The 24,433-nt window shown below is 36.4% G+C and overlaps 1 protein-coding gene across 5 annotated transcripts; it reads right to left on the minus strand.

Annotated features, from left to right (window-relative positions):
• Positions 1-1,233: 1,233 nt before the first annotated feature.
• On the minus strand, positions 1,234-22,980 carry irf2 (interferon regulatory factor 2). Of its 5 annotated transcripts, none has more exons than XM_042737974.1 (10): positions 22,531-22,700; positions 20,863-20,955; positions 20,582-20,681; positions 18,002-18,175; positions 17,095-17,132; positions 16,869-16,974; positions 12,848-13,003; positions 9,037-9,077; positions 8,882-8,943; positions 2,162-2,299 (listed from the first exon to the last, which is right to left on the minus strand). In XM_042737974.1, the coding sequence occupies exons 1-9, from the start codon at positions 22,558-22,560 to the stop codon at positions 8,926-8,928; spliced, it is 756 nt and encodes a 251-aa protein (XP_042593908.1). In that variant the 5' UTR covers positions 22,561-22,700; the 3' UTR covers positions 2,162-2,299; positions 8,882-8,925. The 5 variants fall into 5 exon arrangements, with proteins under 5 accessions (XP_042593906.1, XP_042593905.1, XP_042593904.1 ...); XM_042737973.1 differs by having other exon boundaries at positions 9,037-9,080; positions 22,531-22,698; XM_042737972.1 differs by lacking the exons at positions 8,882-8,943; positions 22,531-22,700 and adding an exon at positions 22,788-22,980 and having other exon boundaries at positions 1,234-2,299; positions 9,037-9,080.
• Positions 22,981-24,433: the final 1,453 nt, after the last annotated feature.

A 24,433-nucleotide genomic window follows, 5' to 3' on the forward strand; every position in this document is an offset into this window, starting at 1 on the left:
TTTGTGAATTCCTGAAAGGTTTTAAAGCAGGTGACGTGGTTTTAAGCTCAAAATGATCCTAAACAAAACCTAAAAATCCTTTTCAAAACGTTGACCCAGCTGAAAGTTAATAATTCAGATAAGAGGATAACTTGAGCTCCCTGTTGTTGAAACTCTAAACTAGGCCTTTATTTTTCCACTTTTATTGAATTCATTCATGTTCTTAGACATATTTAAAATCTGCCACCCCATTTTCACTGTTTAGCACAGCATCTAACCAAAAATCCTGGCTGATGCTTGAACTGTACCACTTGAAAAGTTTTAGCTCACGTTTGCTCTACACGTCTATGATCTGCACTGACCTCTGCTGTCTGGAAACTGATAAAACAGCCCTTATAGAAACAAACAGAATTGTCCTTCCTCTGCCACTAGGCTGTGCAATAACCTCAATTTTATGCCCTCATTGAAAACTCAAGTCTACAGAAAAACAACAAATATGAGAAACCAACCCAATATAAATGGTCCATCAAACCTCTGCTGCATTTCATTCAGATTATTAGTTACACTGAACTCTGCAGAACTCTGTCCCAGTGCAATAAAATTGTGCAATAATGTTCAGAAATATGTTTGCTACAGTGATCATATCTCTGCTTCATTGTGTCACAGCGGCCCAGGTGCAATTTCTTAATTCTCCTTACAGCAACTGAAACCAAAAGACAGATGGACCGTACTCCTTCATACACGCACAAACACACACAGGCCAGATCACTTTACACAACACTCACTTATCAGTTACAGTCACTGATCTACAACAGAGACATTGCATAGGCCTATAGATCAGTGGTACTATTCTGGAGGGGACACTTTGTGTTAAAAACAATTATGGATCATGAAAGTAGTTTGACAAGACGTGTATGTGATGTGCCCAGAGAATCAGTTATGTGAACATGCACATTTTTAATGTACTAAACGCTTCAGTATATTTTATGTGAGGTTTAGCTCCTTTCTTCATTTGCAGTTGTTAATGGCAAATTTGAATAATAATGAATGAGTTTTAGATAAAGCACTGGTCGTTTTTCCTGTGACCACATTCTCTTGCAAATGTCAAACACTAAAGCAAACGTGCTTTCCAACGTCTAAACTAAACAAAAGCAGATTTTGACTGGAACCACGGAAAATGACTCACTCTGAAATGTAAAAACAGAGTGTGATTGTTCAGTTTTGACAGTACAGACGACACAGAATCAACTGAAATCTGACCCAGACAGTGTCTATCATTTATTCCTATGATCACATGATTGTTATACACCAGAATCTTGCGGAAATCATTAAAGAAGCCCTTGAATGTGTATAAACACACATTATCTGGGACTTGAATACACAGCTGTAGACACGAGACAAGCAGAACATATACTTAAGATCTTTACGTTCACATATACAGTAGAAAGAGACACATTAAAAGGTTCTAACTTGCATTTTTCTTAATAAAAAAGAAAATCATAAAACAAGTGCTTTGTTTTGTCATAAAAACCACAAACTGACACAAATTCACACAGGATTTCTTACATCACAGGGCACATAATGTATAATGGCATGTCCTATCAATTGCATAAAGATCCCTAAGGTATAAAAATTGATTCGCTCACAAAGAAGGTCTTAAGATAAGTTAAGATTATGCCATTTATCATAAAAAGTCTATCCTTGATTGCGAGCTACAAAAGTCTGATTATGGCAGCCAGTGCTCATCCATAAGGTGCGCGGGCGACTAAAGGCAATTAGGCAATGATCCCTCTATATACACATTCACAATGGCTTGCGGATCACTACAGCAGCTTACGGATACATGTCACTGCGCTCAAAAACTCCCTGAATTTAAGCTCACGTGTCACTTCCTGTCCGGGAGCACTGGATCAACTTCCCGTAGGGTGGTCCATCGCTGTCCTGTGAGCTCGTAGGTCCTTTATTGAAGGCGATGATAGTGTTCTCGACGAGTCCGGCTGGACGTCGCGTGCAAGTTTGATCAGCAAGTCTTGACGGAGGATTTGGACACGTCTGAGGTTTTCATGATGACGCTGGCACGTTTTTCGTGGACCGACAGTTGGCTGGAGGGTCCGGGGCTGTGGGAGGACGAGGGCAAAGGGGTGTTTAACAGGCTCCAGGTCGTCCCACCGGTGAAGGGGTCATGCAAGGGTGAAGATGCGGGGTCTCGGACAGTCGTTATCTTGAAGTTGGGCTTGTCAGTAGAAATGAAAGTGGACATGCCAGGCAGCGCCATCCTCACCTTCTTGTCTTCATGTCCAAATAGCGCGGCCTGAATACGCTGCAAAACAAAGCCACGTCAGTGATTAGGACACTGGAAGAAATGACTAATTCTAATAATAATAAGTGAAGTTAATTCCATGATTCCAATGATTTGCTGACAAACATACAATCTTGTAAAATGTGTGGTAAGTACTGCTGCTCCATAGTATAAATTGCTGCTCCATAGTATAAATAGAGTACTGTGATCGCGGGGTGGGGGCATCATGATGCCGGCGCAACATTGTGATGTCTATCAGCCATCGCCGATGGACAATGGCATCGTCTATCTGCCTAAAACTACTCCGTTCACAGTGCGCAGGCCTATGCAATGTGTATTTTTAATCGCGCTCATGTTAACAGTTTTTAAAGCGTTCACACTGCACACGGTTGCGGTCCGGCAGTGCGTCCCATAAGCAGTCTGCAGCAGTGCAGCGATTCAGGAGTTTGCTCCACGCGCTGAACTAAAGTGACAGTGCATGTTTTGTGGTAGCCTAAATATGAAAAAGAAAATGTAGTAATTACACCATAAATGCATTTAATTAAAGTCACATATGGCTTTTTAGCTAGGTTTAAAGGGAAAGAGCACTTTTAGATAAACAAGGCAATAATAGATGGCACTCGTGGATGTAGGAAAACAAAGTTCTTTATGAACCGCAGGATTGCTTGTAATAAGGATTTAAAGAGCAGGTCAGATGGTATTTTAAAGTGTCCCAATATTGTATTGGAATCCCCTACATCAGGTTTAAATGCATCTAAGGTCAGAAAACATTGTAATTTTCTCAGAATATACATTTAATATTAGAATCATTTGCCAATGATTAGGAAATGATTCGTTTCAAGCAAGTTCGGAGCAAGCCCCTCCCTTCCTCAAGCCTACTCTGCTCTGATTGGTCAGCTGGCCAAACCTGTTGTGATTGGCACAGAGATGAGTCCTTGAGCCAGTTAGCCAGCGCTACCATTGACAAAGCACCTTTACATAAAACAATAATATAATCAATCCGTTCTTATAATGACATAAAATACTAAAGCACTTATGCAAGCGAATCGTGCCCACAGCTAAAGTTTAGCTGCTAAACTGTGAACACTAGGTGAATAAGTTAGCCGAGTGCTAACGTGACTAACTGATGAAACAATACAGTTTGTAAACCAAAATATGTCTACTGTAATGTTTGAAGAACGACAGACAAAAGACGCTTGGTCTTAACTTTTAATCAGAACGCAGAACAGTTGTATCACAGGAGCACCAGCCGAAATCACTCAACTCTCCCGCATTAACCCTGTAACTGCCAGTGCAGCACAATAAACAGCAATTTCACAATTATTATAAAGTATGTGCTACACTACATTCTTTATTATTAAACAAAGTAATTAGAACAACGTCAGTCTACAATAATCGACATATTCTTCGGTTCACTGCGAATTTTTAGAACTACTTCAGTAAGACAGTAATATCGTGCTTTACCTGGAAACCTAAAGCTGCACTATGTATACATAACATATTGGCACAAAAAACTGATATTTTGAGCACTCAATTGAAAATGTACACCTAACGTATCAATCGTACTACTTACAGGTCGTGGTTCAGAGAGCTTGTTAGTCCAAATCAAGAAGATTAGAAGCCAACGAAGATAAAAGCCCAGATTAGAGAAGCAGTTCTTGATAAAATGACAAGCACACAACAAAAGGCTCGAATTGTATTTCTGTGGTATCATTGAACACCTCGTCTTCTCAACATGATGTAAACGCACTAATAGCAAAAGTGTTTGTGGGCAGATCAGACTCTGTTCGTATTTCGCGGGCAGGCGGGGATTATGCAAATGTGTTACCCAGTGACGTACACCAGTAACAGGCAAAAGATTCGAAAATATAACGACTCGTTACGGCAATTCAGAACCGACTCTCTCTTTTGAGAGACAATATCTTTATTTATCATGCACCTTTTTGATTAACAACTTTGCAGATTGTTTTCATTTAAGGATAGCTACGTTATAAACTGCAAAAGAGAGATTTTTCAAAAAAACCATCTGACCTGCTCTTTAAATGCAAAAGAAAAGGCAGTAGAGCTGACTTTTTCTGTCAGTGACAAGTTTTAATTTAGAATGTTTGTGATAACGTAAGAAAAGTATTTTAAATGTTTTGCAACTTGCTTGAGCAACTGTTTTGTGCTGTGTGTAAGCTATTGTGCAACAATTGCACGAGTGTAAAAACGCGCTGCATGATCGAACATTTAGGTGAAATAAATATATATTTTTGAAAATGTCTATAAAATGCTCCCCTCCACCCCTCAAAAAAAAAAAAAAAAACCCTCTCACAAGAGTCACATATAAAAGGGAAATTCCCCCATTTTCAGGCCCTGAATAAATGTCTAAACTTCCTGATTGGGGTATTACCATAAATAATTCTACATGATGAAAATAAGGCTTAAAAAACATCGGTATCGGTAGATACTGCTTTTTGTGATCAGCGATCAATAAACATAAACAAAAATACATATATAAACACCCCATATACAGTATATATATATATAAATATATATATATATATATATATATATATATATATATATATATATATATATATATATTATATAAATTATTTCTTTATTTTAATTATATTTATTTGGTTTATTTAATTTAACTTATTTAATAGAATCAAATGTTTTTATTTATTCAATGTATTATATTTTAATTCATTTTTGTTGATTTTAAACTAGTTGATATTTATTTTAATAAAATGTTTTTATTTATTTACATATATACTTTAAACACTTTTTATTATTTAGGAATTTATTTGTTTATTTAAATGCTATAATTATGTTTATTTTAATTCATTTTGTTTATTTTTAATCTAACTTTTTTTAATCTAACTAATTTATTATAATCAAATGTTTTTATTCATTTTAAAGTATTTTAATTCATTTTTTTTATTATGTTAAACTAGTTGATATTCATTTTAATCAAATGTTTTTATTTATTTATTTACATATTTACTTTACTTTTTTTATTATTATTTGTTTGCCATTTTTTAAAAGGATTTTCTCTAAACTCCCTTCCTGACCCTCTCAGTCTATGTTCATTCCCTCTCACTCATTATTTAAATACCAAAAATGTGAGATTAAAATTCACAGCTTTGTAATTTAAAATAAACAAAAATAAAGCACTTAAAAAAAAAAGATTGACCAGCATGTCATGTCATTTTTAGCCAACATCAGAAAATCCTGAACATGAAAATAAACATGACAAAAAGTCAGTCAATCTCTGCTGATGTTACAGTAAAGTACTGTAAGTGTCTTCTTCAAGAGCACAAAGGTAATAGTTTGCACTTGCAATCTGTCAATTTTCTACCAGGAACTAACAGTATATTTTCATGAATTACAACCTGAGGCCATGTCATAAAACACACACACTTCCTTGAGTTCAAATTATGATTATCCCAAATTGCATGAGAGCGTTATCGCCCACATCTCCAGGGGCCCCACCACACACAGCACACAGCTCACCACCATCAGTTGCATTTCCTCTCTGACACTCAACTTCATGCCTTTGATTGTTCTCTCTAGAAACTGCTGTGCTGCCTGTAAGATGTTTGCTTCATACATCTCAGCTGTGTTTAGACTGATAACCGGCACATACAACAGTCTGTCTAACAGCACTTAAAAAGAATGATTATTAATAGCTTCTATTGTATTTACTGACAGAATTATGGCGGCAGACTGACTATCATCGGACTTGCAGGATCTGCTGGCTTCCTGGCACCATGTGAGGGCAAATTTATCACAAAAAGTCAAAAATTAAGTTCTTAAATTTAAAGTACTGAAAAAAAGAGACCATTGTACCATTTTTATGTGAAAATATTATTTATGTCCAAAGAAAAATCTGCTCAATATATATAAAAATAAATAAAACAATAATATAAAATATGTGAAATATATAAAATTCATTTAAAATAAAATATGCAGTCATTTTGACATTAAAAATGAATTAAAAACAATATAAAACATGAATTGCTCTTGGACAAATTTAGTAAATTTAGTAACTTTATTCTTGTATGACAATATATCATAAATACTAAATTAAGTTGTTTTATTTCTCTTTTTTTATTATTTTATTTCATATATTATTTATTTGATGCTGTGGTATAATAAACTAAGGAAAAAAATATGTCTAAAAGGTACAATTTAATTTAAAGCCTTCAACATTTGCAATGGTAAGATTATGAGAAACTTTTCAGGGTGTTAATATCCTGCCACGAAGCAAAATTCCCCTCCCTCGAAGCCTAAATGACATTTTAATCAGCCGTCAACACTGACAGCGGTCTTCTGGGCTACAGTAACTCTATGGGTGAATCAGAGATTCAGTTTTTATATTTCAATAGTTTTCTAACAAGCCGCAGCACATTTGCCGGAATCAGCGAGAAGCGTCACGTCACTGCTTGCTCTTTCTCTTTTTCCCCCCGTCTTGTTTTGCATCAGAGTTCTGAGGTAAAGGAACCGAAAACAGGGGGTTGAGAGTACCATGTAAGCTTTACCCAGATGCATGCTGGAACTTACATGTGTGGATAGATACTGTGCGCTAGTAAACGGGAACTAGGAAAAGCCACAATCTTTCAGGCATGAAACAATAAATCACAAGACATGTTATTTTAAAATCAAATCGAGTTTTGCAGCTTTTAGTCCAAGTCTGTAGCTTAAAACTCGTCTTTTAGCAGATAAAGCCATTTAAAATTTAGTTTTCGTTTTCCAGAAAAACAAATTGACCAAAATATTATGACTCATGCATTTACAAACTTTCATCCATTTAAATGTGCTGTAGGATGATAATTACTTCATTATATGAGTAGCAAGTAGAAAAGCATGTTCAAGTAAATTATGCATAAAATGTACCTTTACAATACATTTTTTTGCAAAATTGCCAAAATCGGCTCCATCTTTTATCCATGTCCTTTGCCTAAAAAATGCACTTTCTTATTAAAGTAAAAATGCTTGTTCATATTCTGTGTGTATCAGTTTGTATAATATGCTTCAGTTGATTTATATAATCTGGCATGCTTGTACAAGACTAAATGCAAAACTTTAAGCTCAGGAAATGGTCCCTGATACTAGTTTACTCAAAAACAGCTGTGACATCTCTAGAGGCAATCACAGGCTGGACTGATCGTGCAAAAAGCCAAAGTGAGCAAGTACTTAGACTTGTTAGACTATCAAAGAAATTTGAGTCTGTAATCTTACCACTGCAATGGGCTGTGAAAACATTTGCACACAAGCACTGACAGCGTTTGATATATTTGGCCCTCAGAGTGGCAGAGGGAGAAATAGCCTGTGGAAACTTGCTCTGCAAAATTCAAAAGCACAAAAAAAAACCTTCACAGGCTCTGGATCAGCGCTTTTCTAAAAACGACCTCTATGCATGCATGCAAAAGCACATTTTTGGCACTGCATGCATGTTAACCAGCATATCTGTGTTATGTCAGTAACAAACCTCTGTACAAAAGAGCTTCCTTTAGATGTCTGAGCCACTAAACTGAATGTTGCTATTCAGGCAGCTGCTATAAACGTAAACAGTAACTCGCTCAGCAAGATTCTCCTCAAACTGTTGCATTTGCCGTAGTTGACCTGAAAGTCAGCACAGCACAGGTGCAAGCAGTTTATATGATAGTGCCTCTTGTGGCTGAGAATGCAACACGTACTAATTTTAAAGGAACAGTTCCCTCAAAAATGAAAAATTGCTTAAAGTTTACTCTCCCTCAGGCCACCAAAGATGTAGATGAGTTTGTTTCTCCATCAGAACAGATTTGGGGAAACGTATCATTACATCACTTGCTCACCAATGGATCCTCTGCAGTGAATGGGTGCCGTCAGAATGAGAGTACAAACAGCTGATGAAAACATTGTAGTAATCCACACAATGAGTCTATTAAGTGAAAGTGAAAAGCTGCTTGTTTGTGAGAAATAAATCCATTACTAATGCATTTAACTTTAAACCACTGATTCAAAAATATAATCAGAATATAAGTCCATAATCCATGATAATGCTTCTTCCAGTGAAAAAGTCCATCTCTTGTTGTTCTCTCACATCAAAATCCACTGACATATTTGTTTAGAGCTGTTTCGGACTGTTTCACTTCTGTTCAAAAGGAGCTTGATCTGTGCATATTTCACTCCTGATTCAGAGGAGACAACTTTTTCACTTGCATTGTTATGAATAGAGGACACAAAACGTTAATTGATGGACCGGACTGGTGTGGATTACTTGTGGATTATTGTGATTTTGTGTTGTGTTTTATCAGCTGTTTGGACTCTCATTCTGACGGCACCCATTCACTGCAAAGGATCCATTGGTGAACGAGTGAAGTAATGCTACATTTCTCCAAATCTGTTCTGATGAAGAAACAAAACTCATTTTGGATGGCCATGAATTTTCAATTTCAAAGTGAACTATTCTAACATTGTGAAATCAAATAAACATAGTCTTTGAATAATGTCATAGTGCATATTTTGGCCTTTAGCGTCTGTACGAGAAGCACAATTCAGTTCCTCACACCCCTAAAGCCGTTGCAATAAACAGACATACAGAAAAGGATTCTGGGTATTGCTTGGACACACCCATTAAAAGCACTCTTCTTTCTGGTTATTCCTTTTGGCCACTATCACTCAGCAACTGCAGTCTGCAATAAATTTCACATGTGAACACAACAACAATCTATTCTGTGTTTAAACCTGTCCAGTTTCGAAATAGTTTGGATAGATTTTGCATTTACCTCTTTGGAGTCTTCCTCACTGGCGCTGTCTGTATCGCTCTCTGCTGGAAGATAGAGAGAAAGCAAAGTGGTCAGACTGATTCATCAGGGATTTCCTGACAGACAGGTTACTGTGTATGGGTGGATGAAACAATGCAAAGATCATCAGATAAAAAAAAAAATGTTCACTGTATATTTAACCCTTACAGGTTTAGAAGTTTCAACTGATTACACCAATTAATGACTGAAAGATATCCTCAGGGCCAGTCATTTCTAATGTTTTAGATGAGGAAATACAGTTTAAATTGCATGGAGAGCTGCTTAGATAAGACAATATCAATCAGAAATATCAGGAGAAAGAAGCTAGCTGGCTTTGGCAGTGTGGCATTGTGTTTGTGTTTACTATGAATAACTCAACACTTGAGTAAGACATTTCATACTGTAAACCACATGCTTTCAGCCCCTGGGATTTCTGAGAAAAAAAGGATTGTTGATTGGAAAACACGGAACAACAGGACATGAGTCAACATTCCCGTCCGTGTACAATCGCACTGACAAGTGCTACTGTACGGTAAATTTCATGCCACTAAAAACAAGTTTTCTAAGCCAAGCCTCACAATTTCAACAATGCCAAGAGTTCATCTCAGTACTCCACACGCAGTCAATGAGCAGACTACATTAAAAGGCAGACAACACCGCAGATAAAGGATATATTTGATTATTTTTTTTTTCTACTCTAGGAAGTCATTTGCATTCCTTAGTCGTAACTAGCTCCCAGAGGGAACTGAATGAAACAGCAACACTTATAGACGGAAATGCAAAAACGTTCTAGCTGTAATCTTGGATCTAGTAGTGTTCATGCTTTTAGAAGCGAGCTGGATGGCTTCTTATCGAAAGCAGTGTTTCAGAGCGGGCCTCTGCCATAGTCAGCAACAATTAATTAGTGATGTTTGCTAAGATAAGAATTATAACTAGGGTGAATTCTGGTAAATTGGGACACATTGGCCATTGAGATGACTGGGAGAAAATTGCCCCAAATAACTGAGTTCACTCTGTTACTCATTTTAACAGTATGTATTAAGTCTCTGAATAAATTTCTTACCCTGAGTATTACACCTTAGCATGCAACTCTCTACCAAACACCAATGAATGATTCATGCAATTAGACTTAACGTTTTTGCTTCGAAGCCAATAAAATGTACAAAAAAATTCTCATAGGCTTACAATAAAAATGATATTATAGAATCCTGCTAGCAACTGCATAGCAATTCACTTAAAAAGCATTGCAACATACTTATTTAGACTTACTTGCTTAACCCAGTTTCCACTCCAAGACAGTATTAGAATGAGCTCATTCTCCAAAATGGCTTAATTATCATAGAGTAAGTACTTCTTACAAGCCACATAACATTCTGGACAGTGTTGTTATTGTTAACTAAAATAATAACGATTAAAAATTGCTTTGGTAATTGAAATAAAGCAAAATAAAAAAAATTGAAATAAAGCAAAAAAAAAAAAAAAAAAAAAAAAAAGTTTAAATATTAGGAAAATATGGAATATACAAATTGTTGCTTTGGCAAATAAGTTTAAGTTTAAGATGAAGTACTGAAATTTCTAAGACTAAAATTGAAATAAAAATAAATTTTAAAACTATATAGAAACTACACAGAAACTTAAGAAACGTACAATAAATAAATTCTGTCCGCATGTCATATGCTTCCTTTTAGTAAAATGTGGACACCTACTAATTTGTTTCCTCGTTTTACTAAATCGTGGCCCATTGTAATAATTCATTCCCTTGTTTTAATAAATTGTGGCTACATTTTAATAATCTGTTCATGTGTTTTTATTAATTGTGGCTACTAAGTTGTTCCTTCGGTTAATTAAATCAAGGCCATGTTGTACTAATTTGTTTTCTGGTTTAAATACATCGTGGCTCATTGTACTTATTCGTTCCCTCATTTGATTCAATTGTGGCTACATTGTACTAATTTATTCTCTCGTTTTAACTGAACTAAAAGAAGGGAACTAATGTGGTCACACTTTATTTTAAGCTCCTATTTCCACTAACAAACCATTAACTAGGACTTTTGCCTCAATACGATTCTAATTTGCTGCTTATTAATAGTTAGTAAGGCAGTTGTTAAGTTTCTGTATTGGGTAGGATGAGGGATGTAGAATATGGTCATACAGAATATGTGCTTTATAAGTATTAATAAACAGTCAATATGTTAATAATAGGCAGTAATAGTTAATAGTGAGAATTGGCTCTGCAGAAATTACATACAAAAACAAAAACCCAATAAAAATCATGAACACACAAAAAATGACTAAAACTAAAATGTATCAATAAATAACACTATATTAGTGACGAAATAATGCTAAAAAAAAAACACTGGTCCTGTCAAGAACCCAGAACACGCTAATATCAAAAAGTTGTGAGAGTAGTATTGCCAACACAATTTGATATGATATTTGTAGACCAATACGCAAACTACCTAGCAACCAATCAGAACACTCTAGCAACCACAATGCGCAATATGTCAACAATCCACGTAAAACACTTTAGAAGACACACCGCAGTGCACTAAATATGGTACTACAATGAACATCTTGGCAACTCCATAGCAACAACTTAGCACTGCAGCTGCAGTTTTGCATGGAAAATGAAATACACAATTTCAAATCTTGCTATAAAATAACTTTGACAAAACTTGTCCATTATAGCAATATAAGTGAATAACTGTGCCATTCTTTAATTATAACATATTGAAGGCACACTTTAACTTTATGAAGACGAGCACATGCAGGTGAGAGAGTGAACTGTGTTCGCACCTCACCGTTATATATTAACTCCATCTGGCCAGAGCTGAGTTACAGTACAGAGGTACAGCCGACGTGACACAGACAGCATGTCCTTGAGGATCAACTCTAATGGACATTGTACAACACAACCAACACACGCAGCCTACACAGATCTCAATGCCTCAAAGCATGTTTCAAGCTAAAAAATGAAATGCTTTAGAAGTGATGTTTTCAATCGGATCTGAAATGAACACTTTCTTTTCAAATAAGAACAACAGATACACTGCAAAAATTGATTTTCTTACTTTTTTGTTGTTTTCCAGTACAAACATCTGAACATTCTTAAATCAGGATACTTTGAGAAACAAAATGACTTAATATATTAAGGTCAAGAAAATGGGTAAGAAAACTAAACTTATTTTAAGGGAAAACAAGATTCTTTTTCTATGCAAGCCTTTTTCCGCCACTGAATAAAAACTAAAAAAAAAAAAAAAAATTGTGGCTTTTTATTTCACAATTTTGCCTTTTTTTCCCCACAATTGCGAGTTTCCATCTAGCATTTCTCAGAATTGCGAGATATAAACTTGCAATTCTGACTTTTTTCTCAGATTTACATGATATAAACTCAAAATGGCCAGAAATAAAGTCACAATTGCGAGATACAAACACCCAACTGCAAGAAAAAAAAGAATTGTGTGTTTGTATCATGCAATTCTTAGAAAAAAGCCAGAATTGTGAGATAAAATGTCCCAATTGCTTGTTTAAATTTTTTATTCAATGGCGCAAATGGCCTTCCATATTTTCTGACCCAGCTGGCAGGAATTTTGTTTAAGCTCACTTATTTTGAGAACTGTTCAGAAAACAAATTTATTAATCAAAAAGTCAAAATACTTCAGCAAATAGAACCGGACTGGGACAAATTCAAACCGACAATTTTGTAACCGGATGAGTGCAAAACCAGCAAGGATCTCAAAGCAATGCTGCATTGTGAATATAGTCATGCCTAAAGTATATTTGTCAAGCCAACCTCCATACGAGGAGACAGGGGAGATCTGTAAGGGGTACAGGTCGCTGGACGTCACGGCCTGCTCCTCGTTTTCAGTCACCACCTCGATGGTCTGACACACGTCTGGCAGATCGTTGATGATCAGGTGGTCGTCTGCAGGGCTCCGCCCACCAGCCTCTGAGGAAGGAGAACAGGGAAGAGAGAGTGAATATGGAGAACAGTGAAGTGGGAAGTGAACATGTTTCTTAAGGGGGCCTGAGCCAGATCTGTGTCATTTTTCACTCTGGACGCAATCCCTCCGGTCCACGTTGCTAAACTCTATTTCCCATGACTCCGTAATGAAATGATGCAGTGGAAACGAGGTTAAAAACAAATTAACCAGCTGTAAGGCTTTTTGTAAATCAATTACGTTGCAGTTGATGTTGCTTTGCCAATTCCATGTGTATCACAAGCCCCACATGACTAACAAAGCAAACACATGCTAAGCTTACCTTTTACCCCGATCGAGTGTGTTAGTGAGATTGAAGGGAGAACAGAGAACAGTGGACGTGAATAAACAAACACAGTAACAAGGAGATCTGGATAAACAGGTCCACAACAGAATGATAGGTGTAGTGTGATCATATCTCATCCCAAATGTAAAAGACGAATCGCACTTAAATCTGTCAAGAACATGCCTAGGTTGAATGTCACCTCAAAAAAATCTAAGTAAATTAGTAAATATATAGCACTTGTTGTACTTAATTAAATTCATGTTGATTTATCCTGTTGTGTCTGGATAAGGTGATTTTCATTAATATAAATAAAATTATTATTATTACAGTATTGGAATTTGGTGGGGAAAACTGGCATGAAGATAATGGCCATATGTATGTATTTCTTTTTTCTTTTTTTTTAAGCAAATACAATTTCCTTTTTTTATTATTATGGGGTATGACCCAGAGTTTGACCTCCACAATCTCCAATGACATAATCTTTTACAAAACCTTTCCTTCATTATGTCATTAACTGTTCATTTAATGCCAGCCATTCATACAGTTCAATAGTAGGCAAATCAAAAGGCTCTTTACTAACTCAAACTGACAGCATTGTGACTCACTGGGTTTACATGTGTAGGTGGTATGAACACGGCTGCTGGCATGAGGAATAAAACTTACTCTATAGGTCAAATTTAGATAACGTCTATAAAGGTTTTGATTTTGGAGATTTGTGAAGGCAGAGAAATGTAAGAGAAAGTCAAACAGCTGTGAAGTGATGCCTGTGTTAAATTAGGATAGGAGAGGCACAGCAAAATAAACTCAGGCTGTTCTGAGAGAAGCCTGAAGAATTCTGGGTATTTGCAATAAGTGGCTAAGGAACAGAACAAACTGCTGTTGTGTTTCAAAGACCATTACATATTCTTTCAAACCACAAGTCATGCTTTTTTGAAGAGAATCCTAAAATAAACTTGAGAGATCTTTTAACAACTTAATGTGTAATAACAATACAATTGAAAAAATACATGAGAATGAATATTTGAACAATACATCGTGTTCAAAATATTTTTTAATGGTTATTTTTAGTTTTTCTTTTAAAAAGCATGACTTACGAAACAGAATTTAAATGTGTAATATATATATATATATATATATATATATATATATATATATATATATAAACAAATAGTTATAGTAATAGTAACAATAATAAATTATATATTTGAATAAAATATTCATTGACTATTTGCTACATACATAACATATTATTATTATTCTTATTAATAATAATAATAATAATAATAATAATAATAATTACAAATAATAAATACACAACTATTAATTATAATAATACATTATTATAATTAGTAGTAGTAGTAGTAGTAGTAATATTTTTGTATCAAATATCTTTGGGTATTATATTATTATTATTATTACTATTATTATTAATAATAAAATAAAAAAAAAATATATATAATACTAATGTTTCAGGGTTATTTAAGTTTAACTTAATAAAAAAAAAGGCTAAAATTTGAATACTCCCTTGAATAACAGTTATGTAAAATGTTGAGTAAACAGATCTGCCAGATTATGTTTAGTCTGACTATTAAGCTCCGATATACTTCAAATGAAGTTCGTTTTCGTTCTTCGTTGTAAGTTAAAAAAAAGCTTAGAAAAGGCATACCGACTCCAAACATTCCGACTACCATACCCACTGCTTAAATCAATGTAAACATTAATGTAAACATAACTTGCAATGCTCACACGTATCCCCTAAACACAACAATGATGATATGATGACGTGTATCTAAGTGTGAGACGGGCCCCAATGATCAGAATATTACAGGCAAAAGGAATAATGATTAGCAGCAGTTCAGAGTCAAGTATCATATTTGCAATACAAAAGAACCATTCCATTTTCCATAATCAGTCCTTTATGGGAAGTGTGAATGACTCATATTCTAAAAACTTTAGCATGATGTGGAAAAAAATATTGTGGAGTCAGTTTGTTACTTTATTTTATTAGTGTTCATTTATTTTAGTAAACTGGGTAAATGATCACACCTTTTTATATTGTATGTAATATCATTACTACGGGGCCATTGAATGCTTGAATCTGATTGGCTGACGAATGTTCTGATGTGTGCAATTATTTTCTGGGAAACACACAGTGAATGTAGTTCCAGGCAGCTCTCATGACCGCATTACAGTTCCATACCACTTCGCATAGTGAAACTGTAATAACAGAAATTACAGGACTAACAAAAACAATAACATGACAGATGATTTTCCGAAAGTAAGTACACATGACATTTCTCACTAGCGAGGTAATAACCACGCTGTTTAGAGATGCTGCTGCAGCCTTATTCACACAAGCCCTCTCTCTCTCTCTTTTTTTCTCCATGTCTCTGTCTCTCTCTCTTTCTAATAACTTCATTAATAACTGCATTAATTTAGAATGCTATCAACAGTTCAAGACTTCATTACCAGCTGTAAAATGACGTTGTGAAACCAGCAAAAGAGGCGTTGGATGAGATGCTGAAGAAATAATCCTACTTCCAATAGCGATTTAAGTACAAAAACCGAACGAATCCCTTTAAATGTATAATCTGATCGATGTCTTGAGGTGTGGTAACCGCAGTATAAACGGAATAATTGACTCCGGGCCGTTGAATTATTAGAAATAATCAATTATTCGTCATCAATTATTCCTTGCTTAATTTGGATAAAAACAAGGTTTTTGGCATTTCATTTACTGCATACTTTTATAAATTTGCTTACTGAAAAAACAGCAGCAGCAGTATGGTGTAACAACATTTTTTTTAAAAACATATGTATTTGGTTTCTTGCCGCCTTATATCTCCACTCTTTCCTTTCATTCTTTTCATGGCTTTGGAAAAATTGTCTGGGATGTTTCTCTGGGATAACTCCAGGTCGTCGACACCAAGCTTCGTTGCTATTTCTTTCTAGGAATTAAATACCTTCTCCAATTGTTTAAAGTCTCTCCGCGAGCGATCGTACAGGTGTGGAAATATTTGTTCCAGCTAAGCTACTCAACAGTGTGTTCATGTTGCTAGTAACATGTTGGTGTTGTTGTTTTGGATGTTGTTCTCCTGTCTGACCTCCGTGGAATGAGAAACGAAATGGACACCCACCGACTGCGTAACCGCCTCGGACTAATGGTAGCTCAAAGGTGTCTAGAAGCCAAAATAAATTCGCCCAGAAAGTTGGCTTTGGTGAGCGTTTCAAACTTGCGAAACGAACTCAAAACGAATTTGGCTTCGGCCTGATTTTGTTCGAAATGACATTATATCAGTTCGTTCTTCGATTTTGTTTGAAGTATATCGGGGCCTTAATAGATGACTCACAATTGTCTGTTTTGGTGAGCAGAGAAACAAAATGTGCAATAGAGAGAAAGCATACAGATAAAAACTAATCCATAGAGCAGACAGCATTTCAGATCTTAACTCCTTTTTTGCTAGATTGTAAAGAACGGGTTCCACCTGAATATACTCCTGTGACTTGAGCACAGGTGTGCAGGGCGGAGCAGGAAGTTAACTACCTACCTGTACCAGAGTAATCTGCCTCCTGCTTGATAGTGACTGGGGTTTTACATGACAAAGAGCCGTTACTGTTTTCCCAGCTCGAAGGTGCAGGGCATGGTCGCTCTGCCTGCAGTTAAAACACACACAAACACAATACATTCACATCCGTGTCAATTAATCTCATAACCCTTTTTGATTAGAGCATTTCTGACAGCAACAGAATATACACAAGAGTGAAAGTCCATACCTTTATCTTTTCTTCTTTTTCAATTCCTCTCTTTTTTCCTTTGAGAAACACACAAATCTAGATCAGTGCATGCAAATAAATAACCCTTCAGAATGAATCAAAACGGCAGATGTCACAAAACCTGTCAAGAAGATTTCTAGGTTCAACTGTCTCACTAGTGGGCTGTTAAAGTATTTTGACATTTGTCTTATATTAAAGTATAAGACGTTTGGTCCTCACAAGTATAGTCAAAATAAGTACACACACACAATGTAAGGCTGCTCTCGGCGGGCTCAACGTCTGCTGACGCCCTGGAGCTCACATATTCGAAAACGTTGAAGCAAATTTTCAAAGAGACGTTATCTTTATTAACAAACTGCATATTTGAAGTCTAAACGAGTACATTCTTGCCTAAAAACTCTTAAAACTACATTCCGTGACACAAAACAGTATTATTTTTAAAATTATAGTGGATTTGGGCGTCCGCCAATGCAATTGCTGTGAGAAATAGCACAAGCGGAGTGATACACGGTTGGAGTTCTGTTATCACTAGAATACTGCAGTGCTCTCAGCCAATCAGATTTGAGGACTAGACAGAACTGTTGATTATATATGGAATGTCCTCATAAAATAAGGAAACTCAACATATGTGTGTGTCTGTGTGAAAAATACAATGAGTGAAACAATTTTCATTTATTTTTCATTTTAATCAGTTATTCATGCATGAAATTACTTCTTATTTCTTTCTAATATTTTTCGGTGAAATATGGCAAACATATTTTCTTATGTCAGCTTCTGTGAGACTGACCCAAAAACATAACAGGCAGACTAAGTGGAATCATACCATTCTTAGGTGTGATTAAACAAACATGACAGAAATGCCTTTAAACTGCACATCAAGAATGAAATGATGCAGTCAGTGACTGACCTCTCTTTGATTGCCGTTCAGATGCTGACAGCATCTTGTACACCCTGAAGGCGTTTGTTCCCTTTTTGATGCTTTTGTCTTTCACCTCCTCTATGTCAGGCAGGGAGTTCATCGCACAGCGGAAGTTTGCTTTCCATGTTTTGGGGTCCGGTTTGTCACCTGGTTGATATTTCCCTAAAAATGGCAATTGAAAACCGGATACACTTATAATGCAGAATGGCAGTTCACTACCACTTCAGCTCTTTATATTTGTATTGACATCATTAGTTGTAAACTTATGATGAAACTCAAACTGTAGGAATATCACGGAGACACTTCGCTGGACTCTTTTGATGTATAACAGAAACAACCACTCAAAACACCCTAGCAGCATACTAGAAAAACCCTAACAACCACCCAAAACACCACAACTACCAACTAAAAAATCCTAGCAACCACCCAAAACACCCTAGCAACCAACTAGCAAAATCCTATCCTAGAACCCAAAAACTAGCAAAATCCTATCAACCACCCAAAACACCCTAGAAACCAACTAGCAAAATCCTATCAACCACCCAAAACACCCTAGCAACCAACTAGCAAAATCCCAACAACCACCCAAAACACCCTAGCAACCAACTAGCAAAATCCCAACAACCACCCAAAACACCCTAGCAACCAACTAGCAAAATCCTATCAACCACCCAAAACACCTAGGGCTGGGCGATATGGCCTAAAAAAAAAATCCCCGATTTTTTAACAAAAAATCCGATTTACGATTTAAATCGATTTTTTTTCCCCCTACTTAAAATCAATATTCAGATGACAAAGAAATTGTTCAAAACAAGTTTTAACTTTATTTTGTTTTGATTTTACCTTCTGGGATTTGATCTGGATTCCCCCTTCAGGTTAAATTGCAATCAGAAACAACAAGCCAAAAAGACAAGATGGCAGGTCCTGCCATTGTAAACCGTGAAAACGTTACATAAAATAAAATGTAACATAACATTCTTATCATACTGGATACAGTCTGTAAGACTGTCAAAGGTCTTTACTATTTATTTATTTTTTTCATGGGAGCTGCACTGATATGGCAGAGTCAATCAGAGAGCCACTTTTACCGCAAAGTATCAAAAGCTAAATCTAGTCACAAATAGCATGTCTTTTTATCAATCTGTCATCCCTGATATGCAATGCAATGCAATACAAAAGGGGCTATCATTCTTTAACATTTACCAGTCAAATTTGTAACTGAGACAAGATGATTTAAAAAAAAAAAAAAAAAAAAAAAGCAGTATTACCTTAATGCTGGAAAGATTATACTAGCCCATCATGCATCTAACCATCCATGTGCACACTCGGTGTTAAGAGCTGTAAGGCTTAAAACTGCCAAACTCCGCAGTGAGTCAGTGTCATGGACGTAGGACAGAGCAAGTGTAAATATATTTTCTAGTCTATATTTCCATCTTGTTGTAAATAGAGCAGACAGTGTCTAACTGTGTCTACACCGTTAGATAACAAGAATAACAACGGCAGCTATTTTTCATGAAAATCATCAAATACACTTCTTCAGTTTTTGAATTTTAGGTAGGCTATGTTTACTAAGGTTAGATTAATATATTAAATACATTTTAATTAGCCTAATACAATTAATAAAATTAAGAAGAACGTAAGAATTTCGTTTTTGAAAAATTGCCATTTATCTGCATGCATAATTTTTAGACAATTATCCAAGAATTTCGGTACAAACAGTAAACATTAGGCCTGCTAGAGACATTTTATGTCGGAGCGGGATCTGAGCGGGAATTGGTTTATGGCGAGGGTGAGCGGAATATTAACGGGGGGATTGCTTGGTGCGGCTGAGCGACTGAGTGGAGCGCACGTCCATACAGCGGGAAACGTAGCGGAGCTTCACACCGCTCTGTTTCGCTCACATGCTCTGCTTGGCAGCATGTCTCTACGCGCGGGTAGGTGGGGGGTGTTGAGCCCATTCTGAACTACGGGAGCCCTGAGTGGAGAGCCGGCGGATGTTAAAAAGAAAACCGATTTTCATTCAAACAAATCGATGTAAACTACACATTCAAGTTAATCGATAAAATCGATTTATCGCCCAGCCCTAAAAACACCCTAGCAACCAACTAGCAAAATCCCAACCCAGACCACCCAACCAACCAATGAGCAAAACCCTAGCGACCACCCAGAACACCCTAGCGACCAACAAGTAACCACCCTAGAAACCACCCAACCCAAAACACCAAAGCAACTAACAAGCTAAACCCTAGCGACCACACAGGACACCCTAGCAACCAACCAACCAACCCAGAACACCCAAGTAACCCCTAGCGACTACCAAGAACACCCTAAAATCCATCTTGAAACCCTAGCAACCATAATGCAGCATGCCAATAACTCCTCAGATCATCCTTACATTGTAGCAGTGGATTTTGCACAGGTAAAAAATAAACCTAGTTTGAATCTAGTCTGGTCTAGATCTAGTTTGAATATTCACAATCGTATCCCAACATTTCATGAACGTTCTGTTTGTACAGCATGTATATGTGCATTTAAGTGCACATGTGACCGTTTGCATGCTGGCTGCACCTGTATGGATGGCCCAGTTTCGGAAGAGTGGAGCATCTTTCTCCACATCCCAGCCGTGTCGCGCAGCATGCATCCATGGAATCTGGAATATTCTCTTCTCCTGCAGGCAAAGAACATGCAAAACATGTCACAAGCCAAGACACACCCAAAATGCACTGCATTTGTGCACGCAGTCACATTTACATGGCAAAATAAATACTTCACAAACAATAGAATCTTGCTCACGGCAAGTGAAAACAATGCTGCAAAAAGACAAGTTTAAACAACCACAGTCCCAGTACCTTGTTGACCCATTTGAGCCCCGGTATTTTACAAGAGTTTATCTGCTCTTCCAACCATGGTCTCATACGCATTCTCTCCACCGGCATGCTGGCCTAGAGAAAGAGAGAGAGAAAGAGAGATCTGGAATGTGTCAAAGTTTGACAGCAACCTTTCCTCCTTCAACAGGTTGTTCATTCTCCTATGAGTATCCAGGAAGCACGATGACAAACTTTAACCCTACTTCTAAAAACAAACATCCAGCGGAGGTCATCTGAATCACAATTTACTGAAAGTTACTGCAAACAAAATGATTATGAGATATGATTCGTATTTGGGCTTTTTTGTGAAAGCAAGAGTCAGGACCATGAGTCAGGACATGAATGACAACACAAACAGAGGATGTTGGAGTGTGTGTGTGTGTGTGTGTTCGTGAGAGAGAGTTTATCTAAGGAGTACATGTGGTCAGACCTGTAATATCAATCATGCAAGATGACAGACACAGCAAGATGTTTCTTAATCCATTTTCATTTCACAAAGCTCAAATCACAAGTTACAGATTAACCAATGTGAGCTCATAAAAAGGTTTATAGTTAATCACAATGAAAACTTGCACTTTAAAATCATCTGTTTGTCGCTAAGACCTTTGAGCTTTTATGGTCCATTAGGAAATGAGAGCGAACAAAGGCAATCAAAACACAGAACAACAACATACATGCATTACACTGCATACTACAGCACAGACAGACACAATTATGAGCACCAAAAAAGTTACAGTTTGAAATATAGACATAAACACACACAAAAAAGATAATAGTGTTAGTGTTTTAGTATTTAGTAAACACAATAGTGTTTTAATATATATGTGTGTATATATATATATATACATACATATACACACACACACACACAAGTATGTATGTATTTATGTATGCATGTTCATACTGAATATGTAATATTATTAAATTTACCATCATCTTCTGCCAACATGAATAGCTTTAGATTATAACAAATCAACACGTTTTCTTGAAGTTTCTGCTCATGATTCTTTCTGACTAGATACATTTTCTTGAAGGACACGTAAACTTTTATACCAACTATGCTTTCTCATTAACCCCTTACCAGCACACCCATCTGCATGGAGGACAGAAATGACATACCCAAAAATAAAAGGTTCTGACATGATTCTTTCTGACTAGATACATAATCAACATGTGTTCACAAAGCTGACACTTCAAAGTTTACTGTCCAGGAATCAGAATTACTCAGACTGTTATGGTAATAGAGATATATAAACTCAAACATAACTATTCCTATGCAAGTTAGTATTTCATAGTGTGCATTATAACACTGTAAAGCCTGAATTTAATCGAGCACCATGATTTGAACTTGACCAAAAATACTAATAATACTAAACATAATATAAAAACTGTTAACTTTAGTTGTTAATGCGTTTTATTAACACAAAATCATGTTATAAGAACATGAAGCTATATTTTGACAATTTGGATTCAGACACTGGTGCACCAGTTTATGACAGACACTTTCCATTACAGTGCCCATGTTACACCCAGTACATGTCCATGTAAGTCAATAACAGCAATAATAATATCCACACGTCCGTGCAAACGTCTCAATAACATAACAAGACATTAAAAACACGTTATTCATTAGTTCTACTCAGTACTTACGGTGGCGTTACATTGCGGTGTCACAATCATTCTTACAGCACACTGAATCAGTTGACTTCAACCTCCCCAAATAAGTCTGATAGTGTTGTCAAGTCAACTCAAAAGTGAAAATAAACATTCCTTGATTCCCATTGGATCCAAACAGCCCATGACTTTCGATTTAACACTCACCCCAGCAACTCTACGTGGCCTACAGCATAAACATCCACTATATACACAAGAGCCCCATAAATACATGCGGAAATGTCATTTATTACCTGCGACGCGTGGAAATCACTCCAGGAATAATAGCAACGAGTGTATGGAGAGTCTTGACAATTTGTAGTTCTCGATAACAAAACAAAAAGTCAATTGGGTTTGATTTCGCTCTTCAGATCGAAAGCAAAACAAGTGAAGGAAACAAGCGCTTGGGTGGAAATCCCCAGTGTGCGCGCGTGAGCGTGAGCTTACTGCGTGTTTACAAATCCTACTACGGCCAGGGTTTGGATACTTAATATTAACGACGTGGCGAGACGTTCGCTAGCTGATTTGCTGGCATACAGACAACCTAGTAGGTGGGCGTGTGAATATTAGTAAAAGTAGGAGGCAGTCAGATTAGTAACCTTATGCTAGTAACGCAGTGAAAGGGAAGGCTTAATTAATGAATATTAATTACGCAGCGAGACGCTCGCGCACTGATTGGCTGACAAGCAGAAATGTGGGTGGCAGTCAATGAAAGATCTATTTTTGAGTAGTATTAAGAATTTGATTTCTTTTCCAAATGACAGCCTAATACAAATAACACAATGCCATTTGCATTATCACAAGAATATATATATATATATGTACTACACGTAAAACAATAAAATACCCGAGACTTTAACCCGAGCAACGTCTCTGAACCTACTAAATATTCATAAGCTCAACCTTTGCCATAGTAGATTTTGCGCTGGTTTGCTCATTGGCTGCAGGATGAAATGCGAAAGTCGATTTCATTTTCACTTCCTCGTTGTTTCGTTATTGCTTCTTAAAGGCGAAGCAGGCAGAAAAGAAACTTAAGCTGCAACATCCCAGTATGAATCGCACTTTAGTGCTGGTGGTTGTGTGGGATTAGAAAATTACCATGTTTCTGAGACTTCATTTGTGCTATATCACATATATTTATATGCAGATGTTGTGCATAATTCATTGCTGCATGCATCTGACTTTAAACTGCATTCATCTATTGTATGTCTTTATTAAGTGCACTACTGATGTGCACATAATAGTTCTGTCCATGACTAGCTGGAATGACATTTCCAGAAAGATACTGAGCTGCACAGATGAGAGAAGCAATGCAAGTTGTTAAAAGCATTATAGCTGTGCAATCCTATCCGCACTGTCTTTCCAACACACACACACACACACACACACACACACACACACACACACACACACACACACACAGAGAGAGAGAGCCTCATATCTTATCTATGCTGCCAAGCCCTGCAACTCCCAGCGTATGATGCAACACACCGACTCTAACAACACAAACCACATTTAAATAACACATTGGACTCAGATATTCTTTGCTAGAGTACCATAATTGCAAAACAACTCTAAAGCATTTCTAAAATCAATATTCTTCTCTTAAATCATCCATGTTTTTCCCCTGTATAGCAATATTTTTTGAATTAAACAAAGACGAAAAGGAGACAGCTTGACGGATGATTGAGAAACAAGAGTGAAACAGAAATAAGATAAAGTTTCAGGGAGTTGTTCTGCTTTCTGTTGCATTTCTCAGGAACACACCTCGTTTTTAAGCACTCGGCTGGGATCTAAGAACAGAGCACCACCTAGTGGTTAATACTGGTATGATCTCGTAATACAAGTATCTTATTTATTAATACAGTATATTTTAATATATTATTATAATTAACTAAAA

This window comes from Cyprinus carpio, chromosome B14, assembly GCF_018340385.1.
Source record: "Cyprinus carpio isolate SPL01 chromosome B14, ASM1834038v1, whole genome shotgun sequence".
Taxonomy (NCBI): Eukaryota; Metazoa; Chordata; class Actinopteri; order Cypriniformes; family Cyprinidae; genus Cyprinus; species Cyprinus carpio.